General features: G+C 50.8%; 1 protein-coding gene across 4 annotated transcripts in view; it reads right to left on the bottom strand.

Annotated features, from left to right (window-relative positions):
- Nucleotides 1–332: 332 nt before the first annotated feature.
- The window catches only part of LOC147190056 (glutamate receptor ionotropic, delta-1-like), a 48,946-nt gene continuing 25,249 nt past the window's right edge, over nucleotides 333–24,029 (bottom strand). The window contains exons 4-18 of one of the 4 annotated variants that reach the window (XR_015104144.1): nucleotides 20,066–20,271; nucleotides 17,000–17,053; nucleotides 14,521–14,694; nucleotides 14,084–14,245; nucleotides 13,293–13,412; nucleotides 11,844–11,945; nucleotides 10,647–10,910; nucleotides 10,195–10,537; nucleotides 9,939–10,077; nucleotides 8,417–8,612; nucleotides 7,933–8,099; nucleotides 4,789–5,029; nucleotides 2,955–3,087; nucleotides 1,262–2,504; nucleotides 333–1,192 (exon numbers count right to left, since the gene is read on the bottom strand). Coding sequence is in view for 3 of the 4 variants with exons in the window: in XM_086139154.1 (XP_085995280.1) it covers nucleotides 2,107–2,504; nucleotides 2,955–3,087; nucleotides 4,789–5,029; nucleotides 7,933–8,099; nucleotides 8,417–8,612; nucleotides 9,939–10,077; nucleotides 10,195–10,537; nucleotides 10,647–10,910; nucleotides 11,844–11,945; nucleotides 13,293–13,412; nucleotides 14,084–14,245; nucleotides 14,521–14,694; nucleotides 17,000–17,053; nucleotides 20,066–20,271 (2,699 nt within the window). In the remaining variant the exon portion in view is untranslated. Of the gene's footprint in view, nucleotides 2,505–2,954; nucleotides 3,088–4,788; nucleotides 5,030–7,932; nucleotides 8,100–8,416; nucleotides 8,613–9,938; nucleotides 10,078–10,194; nucleotides 10,538–10,646; nucleotides 10,911–11,843; nucleotides 11,946–13,292; nucleotides 13,413–14,083; nucleotides 14,246–14,520; nucleotides 14,695–16,999; nucleotides 17,054–20,065; nucleotides 20,272–24,029 lie in introns of all 4 variants that reach the window. The other 3 variants (XM_086139155.1, XM_086139154.1, XM_086139156.1) reach the window with 3 other exon arrangements.

Genomic DNA, 24,029 nt, shown 5'->3' with positions numbered 1-24,029 from the left:
GACAAGCCGCGGGCAAGCGTCACGACGGCGACGCCGGAGCGCGTTTGCGATGACCGGTGGTGACATTCAAAAGAGGAGGAGCCCGACGTGTTGTAAACATACTCCTTTATTAAAGATAAGAAAGTCCAAGCAGCGTGTCGATAAATAAAAAGTCCTCCGTTGGAACACTAAAGACAAGCAAAGCCTCCCCGGGACACAAGCGAGTGGACGTGAGCCGAAAGTTGAACGGATGCAACTGGACTTGGTTGGTCAAGATGGCGTCTTTAAATTGTAGGCGTGGCTTGTTAACATTTGTGACCAATCACCCCCCCCCCCCCCCCCACAAAGCAGACAGAGTTGTGCAAGGCCGTTTTAGGGAAGCTAATGTACACATTTGGACGGCATTTTCAAATTGAATGGCAGCGGTTCACTCGAATTGGAAATAGGACGACCTCACAACTCAAATGTCCACGTTGCGATTCAAGCGGAAAAATCTTGAACGACCAAAAAGAGTCCAGTTGTCTCCACTCAACCTTTGGCCACCTTTGATCACTGAGAAATCTATGCAGACATGAAGCGAGCGGATCTCATCTTTTCCGGCTCGCGGCAGTGAAGGAAAAGCAACCGGCAGCCTGAACTAATGTTCGTTTCGGGAATCTCCCTATGATGGACTTCCAGAGCTGGCGGGGAGGAGGCGAGTAGCGCGGTGTGTGGAAATAGCGGCGAGGAGGTCGGGACTGCTTTATTGAGCGGAACGGAAGGAAAAAAAAAAAGTCGCGCTTCGTGTTTGTTTCACTTGATTCACGAGGCTTAATGCGCCAAATGAGCCTTGGTAAATGTCACGATTAGGACTTCAGAGGGGACATTATGCTGTCCCCCCTCCACAATTTAAAACAGTTGTGAAAACAGGTGTCTCTATAACGCGCGCGGCACGCTTTGGCAACGGCCGTGACTCTGATGACCAAAAACTACCGTTGTGCCTTTTAACCGAGACGGCGGTGGGCAGAGACCGATTGGCCTGGAAGTCGCAGCGATGTCCGTGACATCACGGTAACGTCCCCAACAATGTCATGGAGATGTGGATCTTGCAACAAAAAAAAAAGATACTGTACGTTTGAATTTACCGAGACTCCCTGGCAATCTGGCTTCTCCGCAGTTGTCGTCGCTCAGACTCGAGTCGTCAACTTGTCTCCAAGGCCAGTGAGCGAGGGCCCTAAACCGAAAAATGATGCGAATTTCATGAGCACTGAACAGGGTTAATGTCTTGAAATGAACTCATTACATTTTTGTGCCTCAAAAAGTTGAACATTTGGTCTGTTGAAAAGTGAACAAAGCACTTCCTTCGTTCCTCCAGGGCTGCAGGGGGCGCTGCATGTCGACAGATTCGCCCCATTGCGCTTTGGGTGACGGCGCTCCCGTTTCCTCCTCGGCTGGAATTAATCAAACCCACACTTACGACACGGAACATGTTGAACAAGAGAAGTGAAAGCTGCCAAAGACAAAAAAAAAAAAAAAAAAAGTTTTGTGTGTTTGGAACAGCGTTTGTCATGGTAACCCAGTACCGAGCATCTCGGCCCGAGATAAAAATAACGCGGACCTCTCAAACATTTTAGCATCGAATGAAGTTTGACGTTTTAGGGAGAGGGAATGAAACATGGGTGATTAAAGATAATGATTGTGATGATTTCTGTTGGTTGTCAAGGTGACCGTGACATTAACAACAAACGGGCGGCGGATGGAAACAGTTTTGCTTTTTTTTTTTTTTTTTTTTTTCGGGGCACTTAGTAAAAAAATCACAATGAATTTTTTCCTTGTCCTTTTTCAACTAAACTTGGAGAGCAGTCAGAACGTTGGCATCATGTCGAGATAGATATTTATATAGTTTATATATCATCTTTTTTTTTTTGAATGTGGTTTTGTGTTTTGTCGAGCTCAACTTCAAAAATGGAGAATATTCAAAATACATTGGGAGCTCACTCTGTTCTTTTTGTTATTTACACCCGTGTGCGCCAGAAAAGTCAAGAGCGCTGGATAAAAACAAAACCAAAACCAAAATCTTCCTTTTTTGAGGGGTGGGGGGAGGGAGGGTGGCCCCTCAAGGCCTAAATGGAGGTGCTGTGGGTGGCGTCAATGGCTGCGGCTATGGGTCCTGCCTGGTAGAGCGGCACCTTGCCAGGGCTCTGGCGGAAGAGCCCCCCGTTGGGCGCCCTGTGCTTGCACTGCATGGTGCCCGCGAGCTGGGGCGGTAGCGTGGTGCTGCCAGGGAGCTGCGGCGGCGGTAGCGTCCTGCCTAGGGTCCCCCCAAGGTGAGGGTGGCTCAGAGATGGCGGCGGCGCCCCCTCCCTGGGCAGGAAGGTGGTCACAGCGAGGCCCGTGGGCATCAGGCCCGCCTGGGTGGGCCGCATGCTGCCGATGTCCAGCGCAGAGATCTCGATAGAGGGGCCGGGGATCTGCTTGTGGACCAAGTCCTCGTCCAAAAGACTGTTCATACGCCGATGCACCTGTTCCAGGTTCACCTCCTTGTCCTACGGGCGGGGGGGACACAGAGGCTGAGATTGGCGATGGGTCGCTTTTGTTTACTTCTGGCTCAGCGCAATCGCTGCCGCCCTCGCCCCAATGCTACGGGAGCACCGGCCGGCCCCGCGCCCTGCCGACACCCCGGCTCTTGAAATCAAATTTGGCCGAGGTTCAAGATTAAGGACTAATGACTGGAGATGGGATGTCAGGACGGGAACGATGCTGGAGTCCCGCATGCATGGACTTTGTTTGGAAAAAAGTCTCAAGACCTTATGAAGATGTCAGCCTAAAAACTGAGGACTAAAATGGGATGCCAGGATGGGAACAATGCCAGAGATCTCACGTGCACTTTCTTGAGAAAGTCCCAACAGCGTTATTCGGGGGACTACCAACTAAAGACGTTCGACTATTTTTTACTGTTGTAGTAGTTTGTACGTGCATGTATGCTCTATTCTGACCTGTGCCAGTGGCATGCGCTTCCTGCCAGCCTCTCCCTCTGTCTGTCCAAATGTCCCTCCTCCCCTCGGACGAAGCAAAGTCATTATAAGTCAACGGACCCGAAACCAAAGCCAGCCTGTAATCCTTAGCGACCTGCACGACAGCACACAGGAAGCATCAAACACAGGAGGAGACAAGACGTCCACATGGAAGACAAAACAGTGATTGCCACTCCCCAAGCACCCCCCCCCCCGCGCGGCCCCGACGGCTGCTCATGCTTTACTCCAGGGACCCCGCCGTCACCCGTTGTCCAGACCTGCGTAACTTAGCTCTACTGAAAGAGATGCAGGCAAAATAACAGTGGGCGGGGAGGAAAGAGGCGGAGAAGGTCCCCAATGAAGCCCCAGTCATATTCAGTGTTACCGCGTCGCACAGCGAATATCCTGGTTAGTCGTGTTGTACGCTGTTTTTTTTTTTTGAAGGTTTAGAATTCACCAAACATTGATGCTAATTTGGATTAGAAACTGAGCACTATCGCCAGTCATGAAAATCTGCAGACCTCAAAAGGGCAGACTGGGGGGCGGGGGTCACTGTACCCCAATCGTACAAAGATGAGACGGGACGGGGCGGGCGTCTGTCGTGGCTTGCCGTCGGACTGCAACACGCTAAACAAACGTCATGTCCAGCGGCTGTATTTTATTTTATGAAGATGTTACGACGATCCGAGGATGCCCGCAGGAGTTTGCGAAGACGATAAAAGGGATCTTATGAAGGATTTTATGAAGACGTGTCGGACATTCCTGGCTCAGCGTGTTTCACAGCCGACTGAGGAGAATAAAAAGGGAACAATAAAGCCACGGAGGAGGCGAGCGGCGCGTTGGCGGACGTTCAAGGCGCTCGTTGGACGCGGGAGGCCCTCGGGCGGTCGCGCTGAAATTAAGCTATGACGTTGGGGACTGCTGGGATGGGATGGAAAACATGGAATATGCCCCCCCCCTAAAAAAAAAAAGAAGCTTAATTATATTTAAGACATATTGATGTGCACTTTGTGGGTTGTTTAATGTGTTGGGATGTAAATAACTTTCATTAGCGGCGGAGAGGCATTTAATATGATGGATAAAGGACGCCATGAGCAAACCGGGCGGACTAAATAGAGCATTTTGGATTCACGCGATTTATCTTTGGCCGTTTACTTCCATGCTGCGATACAATAAACGCACGTGGAAAAAGATTCATTTGGGACGGCTCACTTTGACATGGAGCTGAAATTCAGCCTTGGAAGGGGAAGCGTTGACAAGCCATTTTAGTCCCAGTCAATGAGTAGAATTCCCTCTCTGTCTCACACACACACACACACACACACACACACACACTTGGGTGTATGCGCAGTGTCAAGATGAGGTTTGGTGGTGGAGGTGGGGGGCGTATGAAGGAAATATGACAGATGGCAGGATAAAAAAAAAAAACTGAATTTACTGATCATGTGGGCATTTGCATATTGTGTATCGGTGTTGATGATATGCTGCGTGTTGTGTGCAGTGGCTCTGTGAGACGGCGAGTGTCTCTTGCAGTGTGTGTGCGTGTGTGTAAATAACCGTGCGCACTCCCACACACAGTTTGACTGATATGCACTGCGTCTCGAGTAAAGTAGCGCTTGCATTGTCAAGGGTGGGATGTGGTGGAAATGGAATGGGGAGGCGGCGGCACACGGACAGACCAAAAATGATTGCAATCTCCCGTCTACAGCTTGGTGAACTGCAACTCCAATAAGTTGGGGCCGGCTCGGGCGGGATCCTTAAAGTAGAGCGCGGCGGCGCGGCCGCCCCGCCGGCCGGCGGGCCCGAGCTCGGTCACCTCTTTGGCTGCGCGGCGGCGGCAGCCGTCGCCGCTCCACCAGGCCTCCAGGCCGGCCACCAGGCAGGCCAGCAGCAGCCCGGCGGCCAGGATGCAGAAGACGCCGGCGAAGCTGTGCAGCTTGAGCGAGCGGCCGTCCGGGTGCGCGCTGGCGTGGCTGCTCAGGTCGCAGCGGCCCGCGCGGGGCCACCATTTCTGCTTCAGGATGTCCAGATCACCCTTCTCCTGCAGCTCCAGGATCCTGGATGGCACGCACAAAAACACTGGTCAGCAACACCCGGGATCGCCCGCCCCCTTCACACACGCACACCTCATGCACACCCCAATGTGATGCGTCGTCTTTTGTTTTGTTTTTTTCCGGCGGCGTGTTGATGTGCGGGCGGTGCGCAACGCGGCGATACAGGGCGGTGTAACAAGGCGGCCAGTTCGTCGCCACCATTGTAATTGCGATCTCATTACGGGGTGGATCAGACAGCGATAATCAATGTTTGGGGGTGGGGGGGGGCGGAGGTGGGCAAGGAGGATTTTCAATCATTTGCAAGCAATCATCTCTCATTAAGCGTCATCTGGAGTAGCCCGAGGTCGGCCGCTGTGTTATTTCACTGCTTGAGAGCGACTCCATTGATTTGGCTTCTTTGTTACTGCAGCAGCTCGGAGAGGGGGGATGGCGTGGGGGGCGGGGGCGCCATGCGCCGATGCCAACTAACAATGCGGACAAGTTGATTTTTCAGGTAGATTTTTTTTCTCATCCAGTTTTTACTGTTCATCGCCGGTGTTGCTGCTCAGGGAGGGTGTTTACGGTAATTATTCAAACCTTTATGGTCAATTCCGTTAACCTGCAGTACTTTTATTGAAATCAATCGCCTCAACTCACTTCAAGATAGTTCCTAGACACCAAGATGTCTGCAAGAGCGCTGGCCTTTCTGGAAATGAAGCTCTTCAACTCCCTTTCACATAGTTCCTTGCCAGCAATACGCCACGAGATGGCACCAAAGCACGGCTTACGTCAAAATGAAGCTCCTCCACGCACCTCAACATACTGCCGTTCTCTTGCGCCAAGAGGGCAGCAAAGCATTACATGTGCTTCTGTAAAAAGAATCTCATTTCTGAGTCATTTTTTTCCCCCTTGGCGGAGATGTTGTCTGCGCTTGTGGCCTCACTTTCACAGGTGGCACATCCCGGCTGAGCTTCTTGCGAGGAACTTTGCCTTTACTCACAGGGCAATCCCTAGAGGCGCGCGGATTAACGAGAGCGAGCAGAGGATCGGCCATCCCTGAGCGGCACGTTGAACCCGGAGGCACCGCGGGACGCCTACCGCAGGACGGCGAAGACCGTCACGATCAATTTGTCCTCCCTTAGGTTGAGCGCTTGACCTTTTCGGCTCCCATTTGGGACGACACCCGCGTGGGGGGGATTGTTATAATCTCCCGCTAAATTCTCCTGACAAGAATTTTGTAAATAAGCCGGACGTCTGACATGAGTCACGGGGTGAGTCAGCGTTGCGATGACGTTTCTTGGTCATGTCAATTTGGCCAGCAAAAGCCCCTTCTCCGTCCTGTTTTTCTAATTTTATCGGGTGTCACAAGAGAAAAAATATATATATACGTGTCAAAGTCTACTACTCGTCTACTGCTGATTACTAAAGAACGGAAAAAAAGCTGGAAACCCTTTTTTTTCTGGTGAAAGTCTACTTTTGGGAGCTTTTGGTCTGACTGTGGTCACGGAACACAATATTCTGATGACAATGGCTTGCAATATGTGCAACTCTGCTTGGAAAATGGCAGCCAGTCAATGATTGCTCCCCCTCAAAAAAAAGATAATGTGGGCAGTTTATTTTTTTCCGGGCTGGAATAGATGAAAGGAATTTCAATTTGTTCCAATGGGGGGGGGGGGGTTGATTTGAGGCAGAGGTTTGGTGGCGGAATGGCTTCAAGTCAAGGTAGCAGGGTGTCGCCATGGTAACATGATGCTGAAGATGTGAAGGAGCAAGAGGACGGTCCCACGCAACCTAGCATTCAGTGACCCTACAAACTGGTGATGCGTTCAAGGGCACCCCTCGCCGTGAGCGCTTGCCCATCCTTTAAAAGTTTGTTGTCTTGACGAGGATAAACTGTTTACAGATTGGCAGTGGAAGGTCACATTACGTCGAACAACGCACCGCACGTTCAATCTTCTCGGAAGGTGACAGTCTGTTGTTTCCATAGCAACAGGGGCCATGGTGGAAAGTCGGCGGTGTGACATTGCACGACCTGACGGAGGTTTTTTCCCCCACTCACGCTGGTGTTTGTCTGCTTGGCCTTTGCGCGATCGATACGAGACGGGTGAGAAGTTTTGTTGCTGATGCAAAGTGGAGATTTAACCAAATGATTCCTCAACTCACTTTGGGATCAATTTGCCGGGATGAAGACAGAGGCGCTCACATGAATTTTCTCCAAATGTCTCACAAAGAGGCGAGCGTGTCTAACATGGCAGGATTTTTTCGAGGTGTGCGTTTCTGCTTGACTGACTTTAACAAAAACTTCTCCTCACACGGGGAAAAAAACACATTTTTCTGCCTGCAGCATTTTTTTCCTGAGACGTGAGAAAAAAAATAAAGTCCGAGTGGCACTCCTCACCATCCTTCTTGGATTTGGGGACCTTTGAGGTCGTCACGGCAAAACGGAACATCGCTGTCCAAAATCTTTGACTCATTTGGACAAGACAAGTTGATGCTGACTGACTTGTTTGTCATCACAAGAAAGCTGCGATGCCTTCAATGACACCCGTACAACGCAGTTGTAACACGTTCAATGTTTTGTGCTGCGTTGCGTTCAATGGCACGCCTACAGGACAAATTGTGATGCATTCAAGGCATCCTCGCCGACAGTCAAACGGATACATCTGTGATGCGTTCAAAGGCGCCCGAAGTGACCGAGCACTCCCGTGATGCGTTCAATGGCTGGACAGAGATTTGGCAGCCTCGCCATGCATTCAAGGACACCCGCATCTTCCGATAAACGGTCGATCACACCACCAGTGATGGTCGCGATGCATTCAATGACAGTCTCACTGGCTCCAACGTGATGCGTTCATTGACTCCCTAAGTGACACAGGCGTGATGCGTTTCATGTCGGCGCGATTTGGGCGATTGGGGTGTGGCCTTACTTTTGGGAGAAGAGGTCCCGGTAGGGGCTGCCGTGCTGCATGGCGATGCCGTAGCCTTTGCTGCTGACGCCGCTGCCCGACACGGTGACGGCGCAGTCGTCGTCGGTCAGCGCCGCGTACTCCAACGCCGCCATGTCCCACAGGAAGGCGTACGCGCTCTTCTTGGCCTGCGTGGAGACATGCACGGTCGACATGGCAACCGTTTTTTTTTCAGCTAATGGGACAATCTGTGGGCTAATCTGCTCACATCAATGTCGATCAACAGTCCAAAAAAAAAAAAGATCCCCGGAAGGCCCACTTCCAAGTGATTATATCCAAGTGATTTATGCTAGTGCTGGAGCAGCTCAGACAGGTGGATTGTGGGAAACGTTTTTTTTTTTTTTTTTTTTTTTTTTTTGAGTACCGATCCAGCCATATGTGCTTCTTTTTGTAAGGGGTTGCTTCCCACATTGGCCAAAGTTAGTTGTCGGCGAGCGGAGCTGACCTTGCGTATGCCCTCGGAGGGGCTGGACACCGAGTAGTCCAGGCCGCCGTTCTTGCTGACGGTCCGCCACAGCTCGGCGTACGTGCTGTCCTGCTCCAGAGGGTTGGTGCCTTTGTTGCGGAAGTAGTCGTACACGGCCGAGTCCCTCACCGTGCCGTAGTCCACGTCCATCTGCCGCGACAGGTCCTGGAAGGACCTGCAACGGTAAATATGGTCGAGCCCAGTGAGAAATTCATTTGATTTTTTTTTTTTTACTGTGTGTTTTGATGAAGTAAAAATTGACAGATTGCTATTTTTGCTTGTGAAAACGTTTGTCTCTGGAACGGATAAATAGCTTTTCTATTCATTCCAACGGGCAAAGTTGAGTGACAGTTGGGGGTTACTCGGACGGAATTTGTTTCTCAAGGCGCTTGCGAGCTGACAACTGCGCTCCTGAAAAACAGCTCTTCTCAGCTTGCAGCCATGTTGTTAGTGTAAGCGATGAACTACATCCAGAAGCTTTCCTTTGTTCTGTCCCGCTGCCATTTTTCCACTTCCATGACTTCCCGGGGAGGCTGCTGCGCAGGTGCGACCGTCGGCGCTCTTACAAGCTGCAGAAGACAGCAACATGAGAGGCGGCGTGTCATTAAAAGCGCGTCGGGTCCAGCCATTAGTGTGTCCTATCCGTGGAACGAAAGACTTCGCGTGCCGAGGCGCTCTTCACCAGGCGGCGTCTCGGGAAAATGTCCACTCAGGCATTCATTGGATTACATAGCAGGTCTATCTTCACGTGTGCTTCTGATGGAAACGTCAAGCGCGGATGTCTTCATCCCGGGGGAAGGAGGAGCGCGACCGCCATCTTCTCGGCTCGGAATGGGCGAATGACAAAAGAGTGACGGAAGCAGGACGCCCGTGGACGCCTGTCGGACAAATCATGTTGACTGAAAGAAAACGAAGCGAGGCCGCGTTCGCTTTGATGCAACGTGACAGCCATGAAGTGACCAGCCGGGTCGCTTGGCACGCGCGACGGGGAGAAGTTGCGAGCCAGCAAATGAACACTTGCGAGCGACGACGACTGTCAAAGAACGAGCCCTGGAGATCACTGAGCAAAAGGTGCTTCAGCCCACAATGGATGACATTCCTGTTTGGTTTTGGCCGCGGGTCCATGAGACTTGTTTCCGCTTGTGAAAGACAATTTCATGCTGATCAGTGAACTGCGTCGGGGGCTAACTTTCGTCCATCTGTTTTCGCCCAAACTGAGCGACTTCCTGTTCAATTTCGAGCAAAGTGTCCTTGACACTTTTATCTCGATCAATCAATCAAACTGGCAGCAGGGGCGGATTTATTCGTTTTTTTTTTTTTGTAAGCTTCCTAAAATACATTTTCAGCAGAATAAACGCACTTGGCAAAGTTGCAGAGTTTGCGCGCATGTTGAAGGTGATTCATTGGTTGGGAAAATAACGGGCGGCAATTCCGAGAGGATCTCGGCAGCGCCCGGCGCTCGCACCCCTAATTGCTTTCCGCCGCCCCGGAGTGCACTTACCGTATGGCGTGGTCCATCCGGGACACGGTGAGGTACGCCGCCAGGTTGGCCGTGTACGACGAGCACACGATGAGTGTGAAGAGCCACCAGCTGCCCATGACGATTCTCAGCGCCACCGAGCTCACCACGCCGTCGCCGCCTACGAACGCGTCGACAACACATCGATGCAGTCTCGTATTGAAAGCGCTTTTTTTGGGCTTCGCGCTCTCCTTTTGACCACCCCATCATCTGCGGGCGCGTGAAAAGTGGGCCCCACCTTGCTGCACAAAGGCCCCGTAGACGATCCAAATGGCGCTGTGCAGGGATCCGGATGCCGAGCCGTTGGCGGTCGGGCCCGGGGGGGCGTTCTGCGCGGCCGACGAGCGTAGCGCCTGCAGCCTGTTGAGTAGGAAGATGAGGACGCCCACCACCGGGATGGCGGCGGCGATGCAGGCCCACACGGCCAAGTCGAAAGGCACGAAGAGCGAGAAGATGTTGATCTTCTCTTCGGGCTTCCGCAGCAGGATGCCCACGCTGTAGTCTAGGTAGCGCTTGCTGAAGTCCACCACGTTCTCACGCTCCGGCGTGATGGTGACGGCCGACACGGCCAGGTCGGCTCTCTGTCACGGACGACAATACGGTATTTTGATTCCACCGGTGACTTCAAAAGATGACAAAACAGAATCGATGGTGTTTTTGCGCGTGTTTGGCGGCGAGTCAACGGTTCACCTTGTTGATGAGGTCGCCGATCATGCCGTTCCAGGAGCCGTTGGGCAGCCGAGATCCGTATTTGCTGTCGGACACCTGGAGGAACGGGGTTGAGAGCTCAGACGCGGAGGTCAACAGGAAGCGGCGCGAGGGAACGCTCACCTGGTAGATGTCGTACTTGAAGCCCAGGATCTTGGCGAGGGCGTCCAGCACGTCGATGGAGAAGCCTTTGTACCGTTTGGGCTGGCCCAGGATGTTCTCGGCCACCATCACAAACGGGTCCTCCTGCGAGAAGGACATTCGCGAGAAGAGCCGTCACGACAACATTCACGAGAAGAAATCTCACATTTACAAGACCTCTCAGATGGGAGATTTACAAGATCTTTTATTTTCAAGAAGAACACTCAGAATACCCGGAGAGAGGGTACCTAATGAAGTGTCCAGTGAGTGTCTGTTTTGATTCCTCAAGTGCTACCTTGACCAAGCTGGACAGGACTTAGGCGGTCAAGAGATGCGGGGGAGGGGGCGGGGACATGCCGGAGGGGAGGTGGGGGCGGCGGTGAGGTGTAGTATCCGTGACGAGGCTCTAATATGAGCGCGGGGTGGCCGACCGAGGTGCAGACTCGCTCGGTGGAGCTCAGGAAGAAAAACACTCACTTGTTTGTTTCTCCCAAAATCATTAAAAGCTGAGCTGCCAATCAAGCTCAAACACTCGCACTGTCGCACACCGCCTTCCCCAAAAAGAAGGGGATTTGTCACACACAAACTTTTTACCCTCGTCTTTGTGGTTCTGTTCACATGACCTTCCCCCCCCCACCGCCCCCCCAAAAAACCCCAAATGATTGCAATGTGTTTTGAAATCAGAAAAGCATAGCATGATCATATTTTGCTTCAAAAAGCAAAATTAAATGGAATGTAAAGAACTAGCCATCTGGGGCTCATCACTTGTCTGTCAGTCACTAAGTTGTAATTACGTGTGTCATTCTTTGCAGAGGATAAAGAATACACTCCTGTGCATTCAGCGAGTTCCATCACTGCTCAAGAGCAGGTTTTCCCCCACAATAATAATAATAATAATAATACATTTTATTTATAAGCGCCTTTCAAGACACCCAAGGACACTTTACAATAATGTGCTAGCATTAAGCTTGACGGACTTGGGTTGTTTTAAACACATTTCGAGTCCTTCCAGTCCAGGGTGCAAAAGGATTTGCGTACCAGCAACGTGACCACTTTGACGGTGACTCCTTGCATGCCGCTCTCGATCCGGCTCTCCTTCAGGCTGCCGTTCAGGCCGTGCACCGCGTCCCATGTAGCCAACTGGCAACAAGGAAAAACAAGACACGCAACGGAATGAGTCTGGCGGAACTGCGGGCGCACCGACTCCTGATTGTGCGTGTCAGCTGGATTCAAACACGTTGCTGTTTGAATCACGGCAACACAGGTGAGCAAAATCCTCACTGTTCGATCCCTTTTGTCAGCTTTGTGTCAAAGTTTGTGCTCGCAACGCGGGTGCGAGTAGCGCCTTTTGGTGCACTTTGTCCTCGTTGTGATCGCTGGCAACAAAAGATAACCAAGCGCACATTAGCCGCCGCTGCTAATAAGCGAGCAGAGCTGGCGGCGTGACGTGACGGGAGTTAATTAGCCTCGTTAGCTGACGCGAGCACAGCCGTTATTGTTCCTTAATGACCGCACCGCCCGCCGTTAAGATGGCGCCACCCGTAAAGAGCGCGAAGTGGCTGGCGCCGATTAGCAAAAACAAGCTAACCGAGCCGGCACGGTGAAAGCTGCATCTGCTCCAGAAAATCAGCAGTTATGCAGGTGTTTATGCCCATGTTGTTCCCGGTGAAAAGGTTCAACACCCACACTTTTCCCACCCTTATCGACACGTTTCCAAAAATGTGATGCGATCGGCGTGATGGATTAGGACGCGCTTCATCTCCACATGTCGAAATGAGCTAAACGAATGAGTGGAGAGCTGTTCAATCAGATCAAGGCAGATGAACACATGCAGACAAGCATGTTCGTAAGCATGCATATTAATGAGCGCACATATTAATGAGCATGCGTGTAAAACACTTGACTGAGCACCAGCATGCTAATAACAATAATACGTCTGTGTTTCCATGAGTGCTCTATTAACGCTCAACCAGTGTGTGTGTGTGTGTGTGTGTGTGTGAGAAGAGGATGGCCATTATAAAGTACAGAGGGACTAATAACTCAGAATGAGAGGCCAGATGATTAAATCTTCATTACTGCGGCAACTCTGAAGCGTGTGTGCACGCACTGACACGTGGACCCCACAAGCCGCTAAATCACCGCAATGGGGATGCCTGCGTATGAGACTGGGTGTCATTTCCACATCCGTGTTTAATGAAAGAAAGCGAGAAGGAAGGTGCTTTCGAGTGCAACACACGGTTATCAAGTCGAACGACGCCAGTGTGTACATGCAAGAGAGAGAGGCGCATTGTGCATGCCACACCACTAGGTGTTGCTGTGACTTCTGACTATGGCTGTCAAGCAGGAAGTTATGGTATGAAGTAGCGTGGGATTCGAGCCGTGACGTCACTATTGCCATGGCAACGAGATGTTGACAGTCCAAATGGTAACAATGGAACCATTTGGTGTTAACAAGCGTTTTAGCACCCGCAGACGGCGTCCACTCACCCTCTTGACGTCCTTGCCGAAGGTCTCGCTGAAACTGGTGCCGAGGATCTCGAAGTGGACGTGAGCGTTGGCGCCTCTGTCTTTGAAGTCCATGGTGCCCGTCAGCCCCGTGATGTTGCCCTGGCGACGCAGCGCCAAGTTCAACGCCGACGTTACAACAGCCCTACTAAAAATTTACTTGGGTGTTTAATATTTGTCCCCCCCCTCCCGCCCCCTGATGGGCTAATAGCAGACTCCAGTTTACAAGACGACTATTTTTGTACACAAAAGTCAATTTTCCACAATGTGGCGCCTTTCAAGTGTCATCAGTGATCACGATGCGGCCATCACGAGTCATCAGCGGCGATGATTTCATGCGCGGCACGTCTGAGCGGAACCGTGTTTTCTTTTTTTGGTTTGCCGGTGGATGACATGACATTTCATGGCTTCCATTAGCTGGTGTAGCAGCGCAGGCAGCCGTCAGTGTGAATGTATTTTCCCCAAAAAAAAAAACGTTCCTCCGTCAGCAGCAAAGGTTGCAGCAGCTGTCAGCGGAAGGGAAAAATCGTCCGACACAAGCTTATTTTCTTTACACTCTCAAAAAGTCAAAACATTTGTTATGGAGCGCATACGTCAAAAAAAACAGTGACCTTTCGTGAATGGATAATAAACTCCACATTAAATTTCAACTGATCAGCTATCTTTGTGCTGACTGAGTAGCTTCTCATTCATTCTTTGCGTGGAGGGGAGGGGGGGGGGGGGTGTAGTTGTTGGTATTTGGCTGCCGACAGACAAGCAGTGAGCTCCCAAACCTTTTGAATGGTCTCCAGCATGGACCAGCCTCCGTTCCAGGGCTTGGTGGACTTCCTGATGCAGTTGAGACTGGCCATGCTGTGCCACTTCCTGTCCTCCAGCTTCCGGTAGAAGGCGTTGGCCAGCATTAGCACGCTGTCATACAGGTACAGGTTCGAGACCTGCCGGGACACGGCGGCACGTCAAGACACTGAAGGTGCCTTTGAGGTCAACCATCTGTGGCTCTGAAGGCAGGGCGGGTGGACCCGCTACATTTTGACGGAATAGCGAGCTTAGACCCGCGAACCAACTTCAGACAGACGAACCAACTTTCAGCCGACAAGCCAAAATTAGACCCAGTGAGCAAATTTGAGACTGGGTAGTTAACTTTAGACCAATGTTTCGACAGGCTGGCGATCTTCAGAGCGATGATCTAACTTTAGCAACCAGTCGTTACCTCCAGGTTGTGCAGGTATCCTTCCTGAGGGTCGCACAGCAGCGACGAGATGCGATGGTTGTGTCTCATACATCGCGCCCCGCCGTCTTTCCACAGCGGGAAAATCTGGCGAACGACCGTCATGCGCCCCAGTGCGCTATGGGTCAGCTCCAGGATCTCCGTGTCGCTGATTTCCTGCGGTGGCAAAGGGGACGGCAGAACATTTGTTCAGAAGCCAAAACTTTCATGACACGCTTTACGTTCTCGATGTCAGTCATGTGACATGTCATATGCCATGCAGTTATTCAGCGTAACCGCGAGGAGTTCCTGATTTGTGAAATGCACGCAAAGACCTCATTTGAGGCACCACGTAATTCGGAGGAGGGAGATGTGACATGCAGGCCAGTTTTAGTTAGCTGCAGGCTAACACATAGCATGATGCGTGTGCCCCCTCCTCGCACACACATACCTACACACACAGAGAGAGAACGGAAGTGTGAGCAAACACGGCACGTGCTGATGCCTTGATGGAGCTTATTTCTCCCAGCATGAAAAACAAGCTAATCAGCGCATTAGCATCCATTTGGCTGCAGCAAATGGATGCTAATGTTTTGGGCTCATCATACGCCTCTCTTGTGACTATAAAAGTCGGGCCGTTTTGGGCTGAGTGCACTCGCCCGCAACGTGTTGATGGTTTGATGTGATGTTGCCATTGGCACGCAACGAAATGCCCTGGAACAGTTTTTTTGGTTTTTTTTTGAGAAGTGGGCAGACATTGTAATAATGCAAGCTAGCACGGGAGTTGGCATTGTTGCTTCGTAAAGCAGCAGGAGGTTGGACTCGTCCAAAGAAAAACCTCAACCTATTCAGAGTTGTTGTTTCGGAAATTCTAATGAGGTTCTGTTTCTTGCCGTCTTCATCAAACTCGGACCTTAGGTCAAATTGTGAAAAAAGGCTTCAACAGACGGCAAGGCGTTTTCTTTTATCGACAACTCAAAAGGCTCCCAGTCTAGTCGGCAACACTCTTACAAGTTGGGGCAACCGCATGACAAAAGGTAGGCCTTCAAAATAAAAGCACTCCAGTCGAGTTACAGTTTCACCATACTTTATTTGCAACTACGTATTTTTCCGCCCCCTCCTAGTCATATTGCGAGAGCTTCTGGCGCTCGAACATTCTGGTTTATCTGAAAGAAAAACAGACGGCTTATTTCCCCAGTTCTTATTTTCGCCACCATTGTTCTCCTAATTGTTTATCAAAGAGGCCTTCACCTCTTAATCCACCCCCCGCCTCCCATCTGAATGGCTCCCTCATCCCCGCTGCTCCCCGACCCACCACCCCTTCTCCGCCGGTTAGCGATTGGTCTCCCCTGCATGCGTTGGCGGATGAAAGGCGAGCGGAGGAAGATGGATGAGCGAGCGGACGCGGGCCGGCGAGCAACTTTCTCCTCCCTTTGTCTGCTAATCATCTCATTAGCGCTTCAGAGGCTCAAAAACGGTGACTTTCAAATGGCACATGACTTGACTCTCATAGGATTTTAGTCAGCGGCTACATTAACTAAACAATTTGGCTCACGGATAGCCATCCAAACAGGAACTAAGCTTCATATCGGTTTGTGGTTTAATTGGGAAGACAACGTAATAGACAATGAGGAGAGTGGTTTGGGATCATTACGAAAAAAAAAACGTGGATGTTAGCTCTGCCAAGGGTATCATTAATGAATATGTCGAGCAAGATGATATGACTTACGGCGTGCTTAAACCAAGCATTGACTCCGTGTGTTCAATGGCGCTCCTCAAGGCTCTGTTCTAAGGCCTCGTGTGTTCTCTATCGATATGTTGCTTTGGAAAAACGCGTCATCAAAAAGATTGTTCGTGTCCTTCATATGTTGTTATATGTTATCAGATGACAGGTTAGCATGTTGAAGTTAATGTGTCGTTGTCAGCCACAGCTTTGCAAAATGTTGTTGTTTGCAGTATTTTCATAATTGTTGCTACTTTTCGGACACAAATCGGGAATATACGCAAGGGGATTCCAGCATTACAAATTAGCATGTTGCGCTTGGAGTGCTCGGCGTTTTGTTGGACGTTATCGGACATCCTTGGTTGTCATTTCTATTTTCCAGTAATTTTCCTTAAGAAATGCAACGAGTCTGAAGCGTCTCGATGGTCTTCGGGGAGCGTTCGCTCTTCGTGTTCATTAACAAACGCTCAGTGTGATTAGTTAAAGCGTCACTTTGATGCGGTTGTCAGGAAAGTGGGATTCCGCCCGCGGTATGTGTCAACACACACACACACCCACACACACACACACACACACACACACACACACACTCATTAACACTGTTAATAGGCTACAAACATTGACACTTGGATGATGAAAGGAGAGTGGAAAACGGCTAAAATTGCTGCGCGACTACGGCTGTGAAAAAAAAATCTAATCAAGTCACGTACTCTGCATTGTGTACATTGATAAAGTCATAAAAGGTATTGATGAGCTTACCTCGTTAACAAACACCCAGTGGCTGTCCTTGGAGGCCAGATTGGTTTCCACTGCCTGTACGCAGACGACACAAACACACCAAAAAATATATGTTTACAAGCCGCACAATCAGAAAAATTATTGGGACACAACTCTTGGTCAATCAACCGGTCAGTGTGTGTGTGTGCGTGTGTGTGTGCGTGTGTGTGTCTGTGTGTGTGTGTGTGTGTGTGTCCTTGTGCTGTTACACTTAAAAGCAATTTGCACCCAAGGCCTCACAGGAAACATGTTCCTGACAGACCACTTGACCATACACTAATGGATGCGTGTGCATGTGTGCGTTTGCATTTGTGTGACCCTTGTTACCATGGAAATGTAAGATGCATGGACCAGCCAATCACTGATGGACTACAAATTACTGAGTCATGACTTCAAACACACACACACAAACACGCATGTACAGTAATGTGCGCAAACACAGTCACACTGACTGACTGACTGATTAGGTGTCATTTTCATGCTGATTTCACAAGTCCCGCCTCCTCAAGTGCATCCACCACTCTGTTGCTAGGAGACCAGCAATCCAGCTTCCTGTCCATTTGTATGCAACACCGTGCGTGTGCGTGTGTGTGTGTGTCACTATCCCGAGGCGTCTTCTTCTATCTTGCTTCTACGAATGTGTATCTAACAGTGTCTCTGTGTTTTTGTGCAATTATGAGTGTGTGTGTGGTGAGTTGTGTGTGTCTGTGTCAATGTATGTGTGTGTGTGTGTGTGTGTGTGTGTGTGTGTTTATTTGCTCCTATGATTTCGCCTGAGTGGCTGATGGACTCTCACAAACAATATGGCCGCAGTCAGACAAAAGCTTTCAGCGGCCCAGCACCGCCAAAATGGCCTCTTGGGACAACTTGACACCATCTGTGTGTGTGTGCGTGTGTGTGTCTGAGTTTCTGAGTGTCTGTGTGGCTGAAGTTGCGACGACAAAAAGCTTAATGACATTTGCTGAGCACATGCGCGCGCACACGCACACTTTTCATCACAGGAAGATAATTGTGTCATTTTTCACCCCCATTGACGTGCGTGTCGCGAGCACATGAATCTCGCTAATGACTCAGCGAGTGACAAGAATGCTAGCGTTGATAACACTTCCTGCCTCACGCCAGCCACTTCCTGTTCACTTCCTGTTTTTCCACCTTCACCCACGGGATGGAAAAGAGTACCTACCTGCATACCTAACGACCTCACACTATGCGTTATTTGTTAACGTGTTCTTATTTTATAAATAGCAGGTTGTATGTTGACATGCTATTTGTCAGCGTGTTGCGTGATTGCAATTTGGTCGTGTGTTATGTTATCATTGTGCTAGCATGTTGTAAACACGTGTGTTGTCGGTACTTTCTTTGTTCGGATATTGTCAAAATACACACACAAGCACCATGGTGGCATATCATCCCCGGTAGCACAGACGGACAAAGGCTGATGTCGCCGCGACCCGAGTGACCTCTTGTCACAGAGGTTATCTTCATCTAACACAAACCCGCTTCGGAAGAACGTCAGAAAAAAAAAGGGTGTCCAAAAAAAAAAAAAGCTGAGGCAAAAATATCCATTTGATGTTTCTCAAGCTTTGTTCCATTTAGTCCGCACAAAACGTCCATGGGATCTATTGTTTTCCTACGGTTTATCCAAGTATTCATTTGCTCTAAGGACAAAAAAAGTGATTTTTTCCATTAGCGCACACAGAAAAGTCCGCATAACAGCTTCTTCTCTTTCTTCGACAACATGAAAAACAACACATAAGCTTCTTGTGCAAGGGGACATCGATTAGCATTAGCGCCGGGCTAATGTGTGAGAAAGTAACACTTGCCTGTCAAGCTGGCTAAAACTAAAAACAAATCAGTCAGTGATGACTCCTACATTCAGGACCCTCTTTCCAATTGAGCGCTGGTGCGTTCAGGGCCCTCGACCGAAAGTTTGCATCGTATTCATGGTCCTCTATTCGTCCTCTATCCCGTGAGAAAACATCGCCCTTGTTCTGCTGAGTGCAAGGTGGTGCGTTCAGCAGCCGTTGTTGAGTTTTGCCAACTTTAGAGTCCGTAATTTTATGTGCGGCCCCCACAGAGGTGGTCAGAGATTGACGCCCTGTTTGTGCCTTAAACGCCTCTCTCCAATCAATCAGGCCAGGGTGTTCCTGCCTTCACACTCGCTTGAGTCCGCTCCATTCATTCATCTGCCTGAAGGATGACCGGCAGCCAGGAACCCCCCCCCCTCCACAAAAATTGTATATACCGGTATATAAAAATATCCTTCAGGAGCCAACTTTTGTTTGTTTTGGTTCTGACCCGCAACCTTCACAAGTTAGCATGTTGCTTGCTAAAGTGTGTGCGTGGGCGAGTGAGAACTAGCATTAGCCAGCGAGCGGGGGCGGGCGAGCGAGGCTAAAAATGGTGCATCGTGGGAGATGGATGAGTGACTCTCCACCCAACAACTCAAGTTTTTGTGCGTGCGCGCAACTATGAACGTGTGTTTCTGTATGCACATTTACTTGAGTGTGTATGTGTGTGTGAGTATGTGTGTGAGTGTGCACTAGTGTCCAGGTGTGTGCGCTTGTGTTTGTGTGTGTGTATGTGTGAGGCAGCAGGTGTGCAAACACAAGGCAGTCATGTGACTAATGGGCAAGGTATGCGAAGTCGCCGTAGCGCTCGTGCTCGCGCGGGGAAAATGTTTATCTGAACGGCGCTGCGAAAACATCTGCTTTTAATCCACTTTTAATCCGCGTTTAATCTGTTTGGAAGGGGCGGCGACGAGGGGTTGCGTTGTGTCGTGTTCAGCTTTGTCCAAAAAGCCGACACGGCGGCGCGTACAGACGCAAAGACCAGACGACGGGCAGACTGCCTGTCCTACGCTTGGGTTGGAAACGAGCTTGATAGGGGGGGTGAGCGGAAATTCAATTCAGAACATAACAAAAAATGCTTTAAAAAAAAAAATAAACGACATTTTATGTCATAAAAGTAATTTCATTTGAAATTCATTTTGGGATTGCTTTTTGCCCGTCGCAGGAGTGTTATTTCTGTATGCATTTCTTTGCCAACCTGTTGTATGAAGGTGTGCGCGGCGTTGGGGCTGAGCAGCAGGATGGCGCGACGCAGCGTGTCGCGGTACCGGTTGAGCTCCTCCGTCCTCATGGACGTGAACAAGTCGCTGAACACCTGACTGATGTTCTTGTCCACCCGCTGCAGAGACACGTCCAAACCTTCTCGACACGCACGGTCCAGGAAATCCTGAAGGCCTCGCATGTCTACACGGGAAACACACACACACACACATAAGATGGAGGACAGCACAGACATTATTCGGTCTGTCATCCACCGATAATCGATCCCTTGATGGGCAGCTCAATTTTGCAGCCACTGATAAAAACTGGCCGTCTACCAACCAAAATGTCCAACCCAAGTAGAATCAGTCAGAACTCCCAAATGGCTTCATAATTTCTGTACACACACGTGGAGCAGTCATTCATTTGCTCGTATGCAACGCATTCCCCCATGACTAATACGCGCTAGCAGTCACGGCGTTGGTGACGAGTTGCAGTGACTCTAATCGTCCCCCCCCCCCATCTCGTTGTCTCCGACAGAACGTAAATCAGAGCCGCCAGAGGGCAAATGCACGGCGGCCGGTGACCTCCGACGCGCGACGCGCATGATAAGATCATATTTTCTAATCTCGCCACCGTGGCCGCCTCGTTAGGCGCAGACATGGATTCCGTTTTCAACCGACCGACGGCTCCTTGGTATGATGAAGTGTTGTGGGTTGCCGCGGTTACACTAACACGCGGGGCGTAATGAAAGATGCGTTTGGAATGATGATACGCGCGTGCTAACGTCGCTTATTAGCTCGGCGGCACGTCAGCGGCTGTGACGCTAACGAGGCTGACGTGCGGTTAAAGCCGCGCCGCCCCGCTCGTGAACGGAATGCAAAATGGCCGCCGCTCCGCCAAGGCCTCGCGTGCAAACCGGGTCGATAATATGCCTCCGAGCGTGAGATGAAGGATGCAACGGTTGCTAGTCAATCTCAGGGCACATGTGGACAAACTGTGGATTGGTCGCCAGCAGAGCGAAAAAGTCTGCTCTGATTCAGGGTCGACTCTCAGCTGAGAGTTCACCGTGTTTTACACACACACACACTGAAGGCTGAGGGGGTGAGGGGGGGTGTTTCTATTAAGGCCCCTCGCCGGCTGTTGTCCTCATCCTGAGTCGAAAGCGACCATTTGTCGTCTTAATGGCGCACCTGTGCTCCAACACGCCAAATGTCTGCGCCACGACAGGAAAAGGCATCAAGGAAAGTTAGCGAAGCACTTGAGGCATGTTTGAGGTCGCCCGAGAGTGCTCGGCCAATCGTGTAAAATGGGCACGTGTACGCAAACGTGAACTGGTCGCCGGTCCACATTTAGAGTGACTGGCCACAATTCCACCAGGCGGCCCTTCAGATGCAGTTAGGAAATGTTTGAAAGTAAGGCTAAAAGCTATTTGCTGCCGCGATGAATACGGCTGCTAGAGGCGCTCTGCATCTGTTGTTTCAACTAAACGCTGACGGCGACCAGTTCATTTAAGTTTGCCTTTTTTCTTTCTTTTTTTTAAACTGAGTGTGCATGTGTCTTGATGAGGGTTACATCAGCTCATGTCACACTTGAAATATTCAAAAGCGCACAGCCGCGTCGGGCCTTTGATGCCAAGAAAACAGAGAGAGCAAGCGTGGGCCGCTTAGTCTCCGAGCGCCAGGCAAGAGGACGCCAACCTGCCGGCGCCACCGCTTATGTCGCTGAACGGCCTTAATTGAGTTCCGTGCGGGTTCCTTCCTGGAGGTGCGGTGAACGAGAGAGCCGAGCGGCTAATGAGCAGGCGCTGGGCTGCGTCACCGGTGGTCGGCCCTCGGGAGCAGAGCATTCGTGCATGCGTGCATGCGCGGAGGCGCTGCCGGTTGAGACCTCTGGGGCGAAAAAACGTGTCGGTGCATAGCTTATCTTCCTCTTTTTGGCAATTATGGGGTGGTGCGTTCAGGGCCCTCTTATCATCATCTGTCGGGCAAGTTACTGGTGGTGCATTCCATGTCAGGGCTCTTATCTGGCGAGTAGGGGGGGGTGGCGTAAGGAGTGCATTTATCGTCAGCAAATTGGTGGCGGTGCATTCAGGACCCGCTAGAATTCGTGTCTTACGAATACAATATGTGGCGGTGCGTTCATGCTCTCTTATTGTCCTCCATTTGGCGAGTAAATGATGGCGCCTCCCGCTCCCTCTTGTTGCCCTCCGTCTGGTTATGATGCGTTCAGGGCCCTTTTATTGTCTGCGATCTGACAAGCAAGTGGTGGTGTGTTCAGGTGCCACTTCTCATCTGCACCGGGCACGTAAAGGGATGAAGGATGTCAGTTGAGAACATTCGAGGGCGCCGCCCCGATCAGCTTGCTCATGTCAGGTTCTCCTCTCGGCCAAAGCAGGTGACGAGTGAGCCGATGAGACACCTGTCACCTGTCAATCAAGCTGCCCGTCGAGAAAGTTGACGGTTCGAACAAGGGCGCCCCTTGCATGCTGTCGACGGATCCCCAAACTGTACATTGTTACGCTGCGATGTGGCGGTACGTCGTGATGATTTTCAATTCTGCTGACTTGCCGTGTTGACTCCGCCCCCCCCCCCCCCCCCACACACACACACAGCAGTCAATTGTCCCTTTAGTCCAAAGCGCAATTAAGCCAGAATTACCTGCATGAACTTTCTCGACACGGTTGTTTGTGACGGCTCGTAAAGCGAAAAAACATTCAATGAAAAGGTCAGCATCGTAAAGCGGATTGGCAGCGCGCTCCGCCGCAGACCTTCCTTACTAAGTCACAAGCTGACCGACGGCTCGACGGCCCTGCCGCGGCGCTTCCCGCAGCGGCGTGGAGCGGCGGCAACAGTTTGTCAGCCGGATTTAGGAAATATGCGGAAAATTCAAATCATAATAACTCATCTGTCGTGTAAATATTTGGCCTTCTTCCACCGAGTTATCAAGCAAATAGCGCCCTGGTGGATTGGTGGACGGAGGCCCGGAAGAAAATTCATCAAACTCTCTGGCGGGAGAATGAACTAAGGTGATTGAGTTCATTCAAGCGTGTCTGTCAAAACAAGGAAGTCCTCTTTGAAAACGACTGCCAATGCGATTTGCTGATTGACTCAACCGCGAGCCCGGCGACGGAGGTTCGGCTCGCGGTCTGTTCTTCCGCGTACGAGCGGCAACCACGAGCCGAGGCAGTCTGGGGATCTTGACAATCGCCACACAAACATATCACGCACGGGTTCTTCATGTGCGACGCGGACCGTGACGACCTCAGAGAGTTGGCCGGGCTCCGCGCGGCATCGAATCATCTCTCGAGGACCGCCGTCGATAACGGCTAATGCACACTTGAAATTGGCTGCTGGGCTTCAATTAAGGCCAGCATGCCGCTAATTGACTTCCTGTCTCCTCTGCGCTCTTCACCTTGAGCGTCGCGAGACACGAAAGGCGAGCCGGAGCCCGGGCGAGGCCAAGCAGGACTTTCCATCTCCATCCATCTCCGGCTCATCCCGGTGCGGCCGTCTTAGCGCGTTAGCGTGACGCTACGTCACACTAATGTGCTGAATACATTTATGAAGACTCGCTGTGGCTCCTTCTCAATCCGAGCCTGACCCTTATTTCCAGGAAGGCTTGTGAAAGCGACGGCAAAGATTGGGGTGGGGGGTGGGGGGGGGGGGCGAGAAAAGAAAAAAATAACCTCAAGACAACGCTTTAGCTCTTCTGCGACAAACATGAAAACAAGCGGCTGCTATATGAGGCTAACAAATTTGCTACGAGACAAATACCAAGTAAGACACAGCCACTAAGTCAAGTCGAGTGAGTGGCCACTAAATTCCAGGCAAGTCAAGTTGGGAGCAAAATGCTTCTTTTCGGCACGGAATTGAGGAATTGCTTCTCGCAGAAAGCTGACAAGGACATTAGTCGCCCCCCCGACAAAACTCGGAACGCAGAGCTTGGCGAGCGAATGGGAT

This window comes from Hippocampus guttulatus, chromosome 19 (genome assembly GCF_054856545.1).
Source record: "Hippocampus guttulatus isolate MCC_2025c chromosome 19, RoL_Hgut_1.0, whole genome shotgun sequence".
In the NCBI taxonomy this organism is placed as follows: domain Eukaryota; kingdom Metazoa; phylum Chordata; class Actinopteri; order Syngnathiformes; family Syngnathidae; genus Hippocampus; species Hippocampus guttulatus.
Note: the sequence above shows the minus strand (reverse complement) of the source record. Positions and strands in the feature narration are given on the sequence as shown.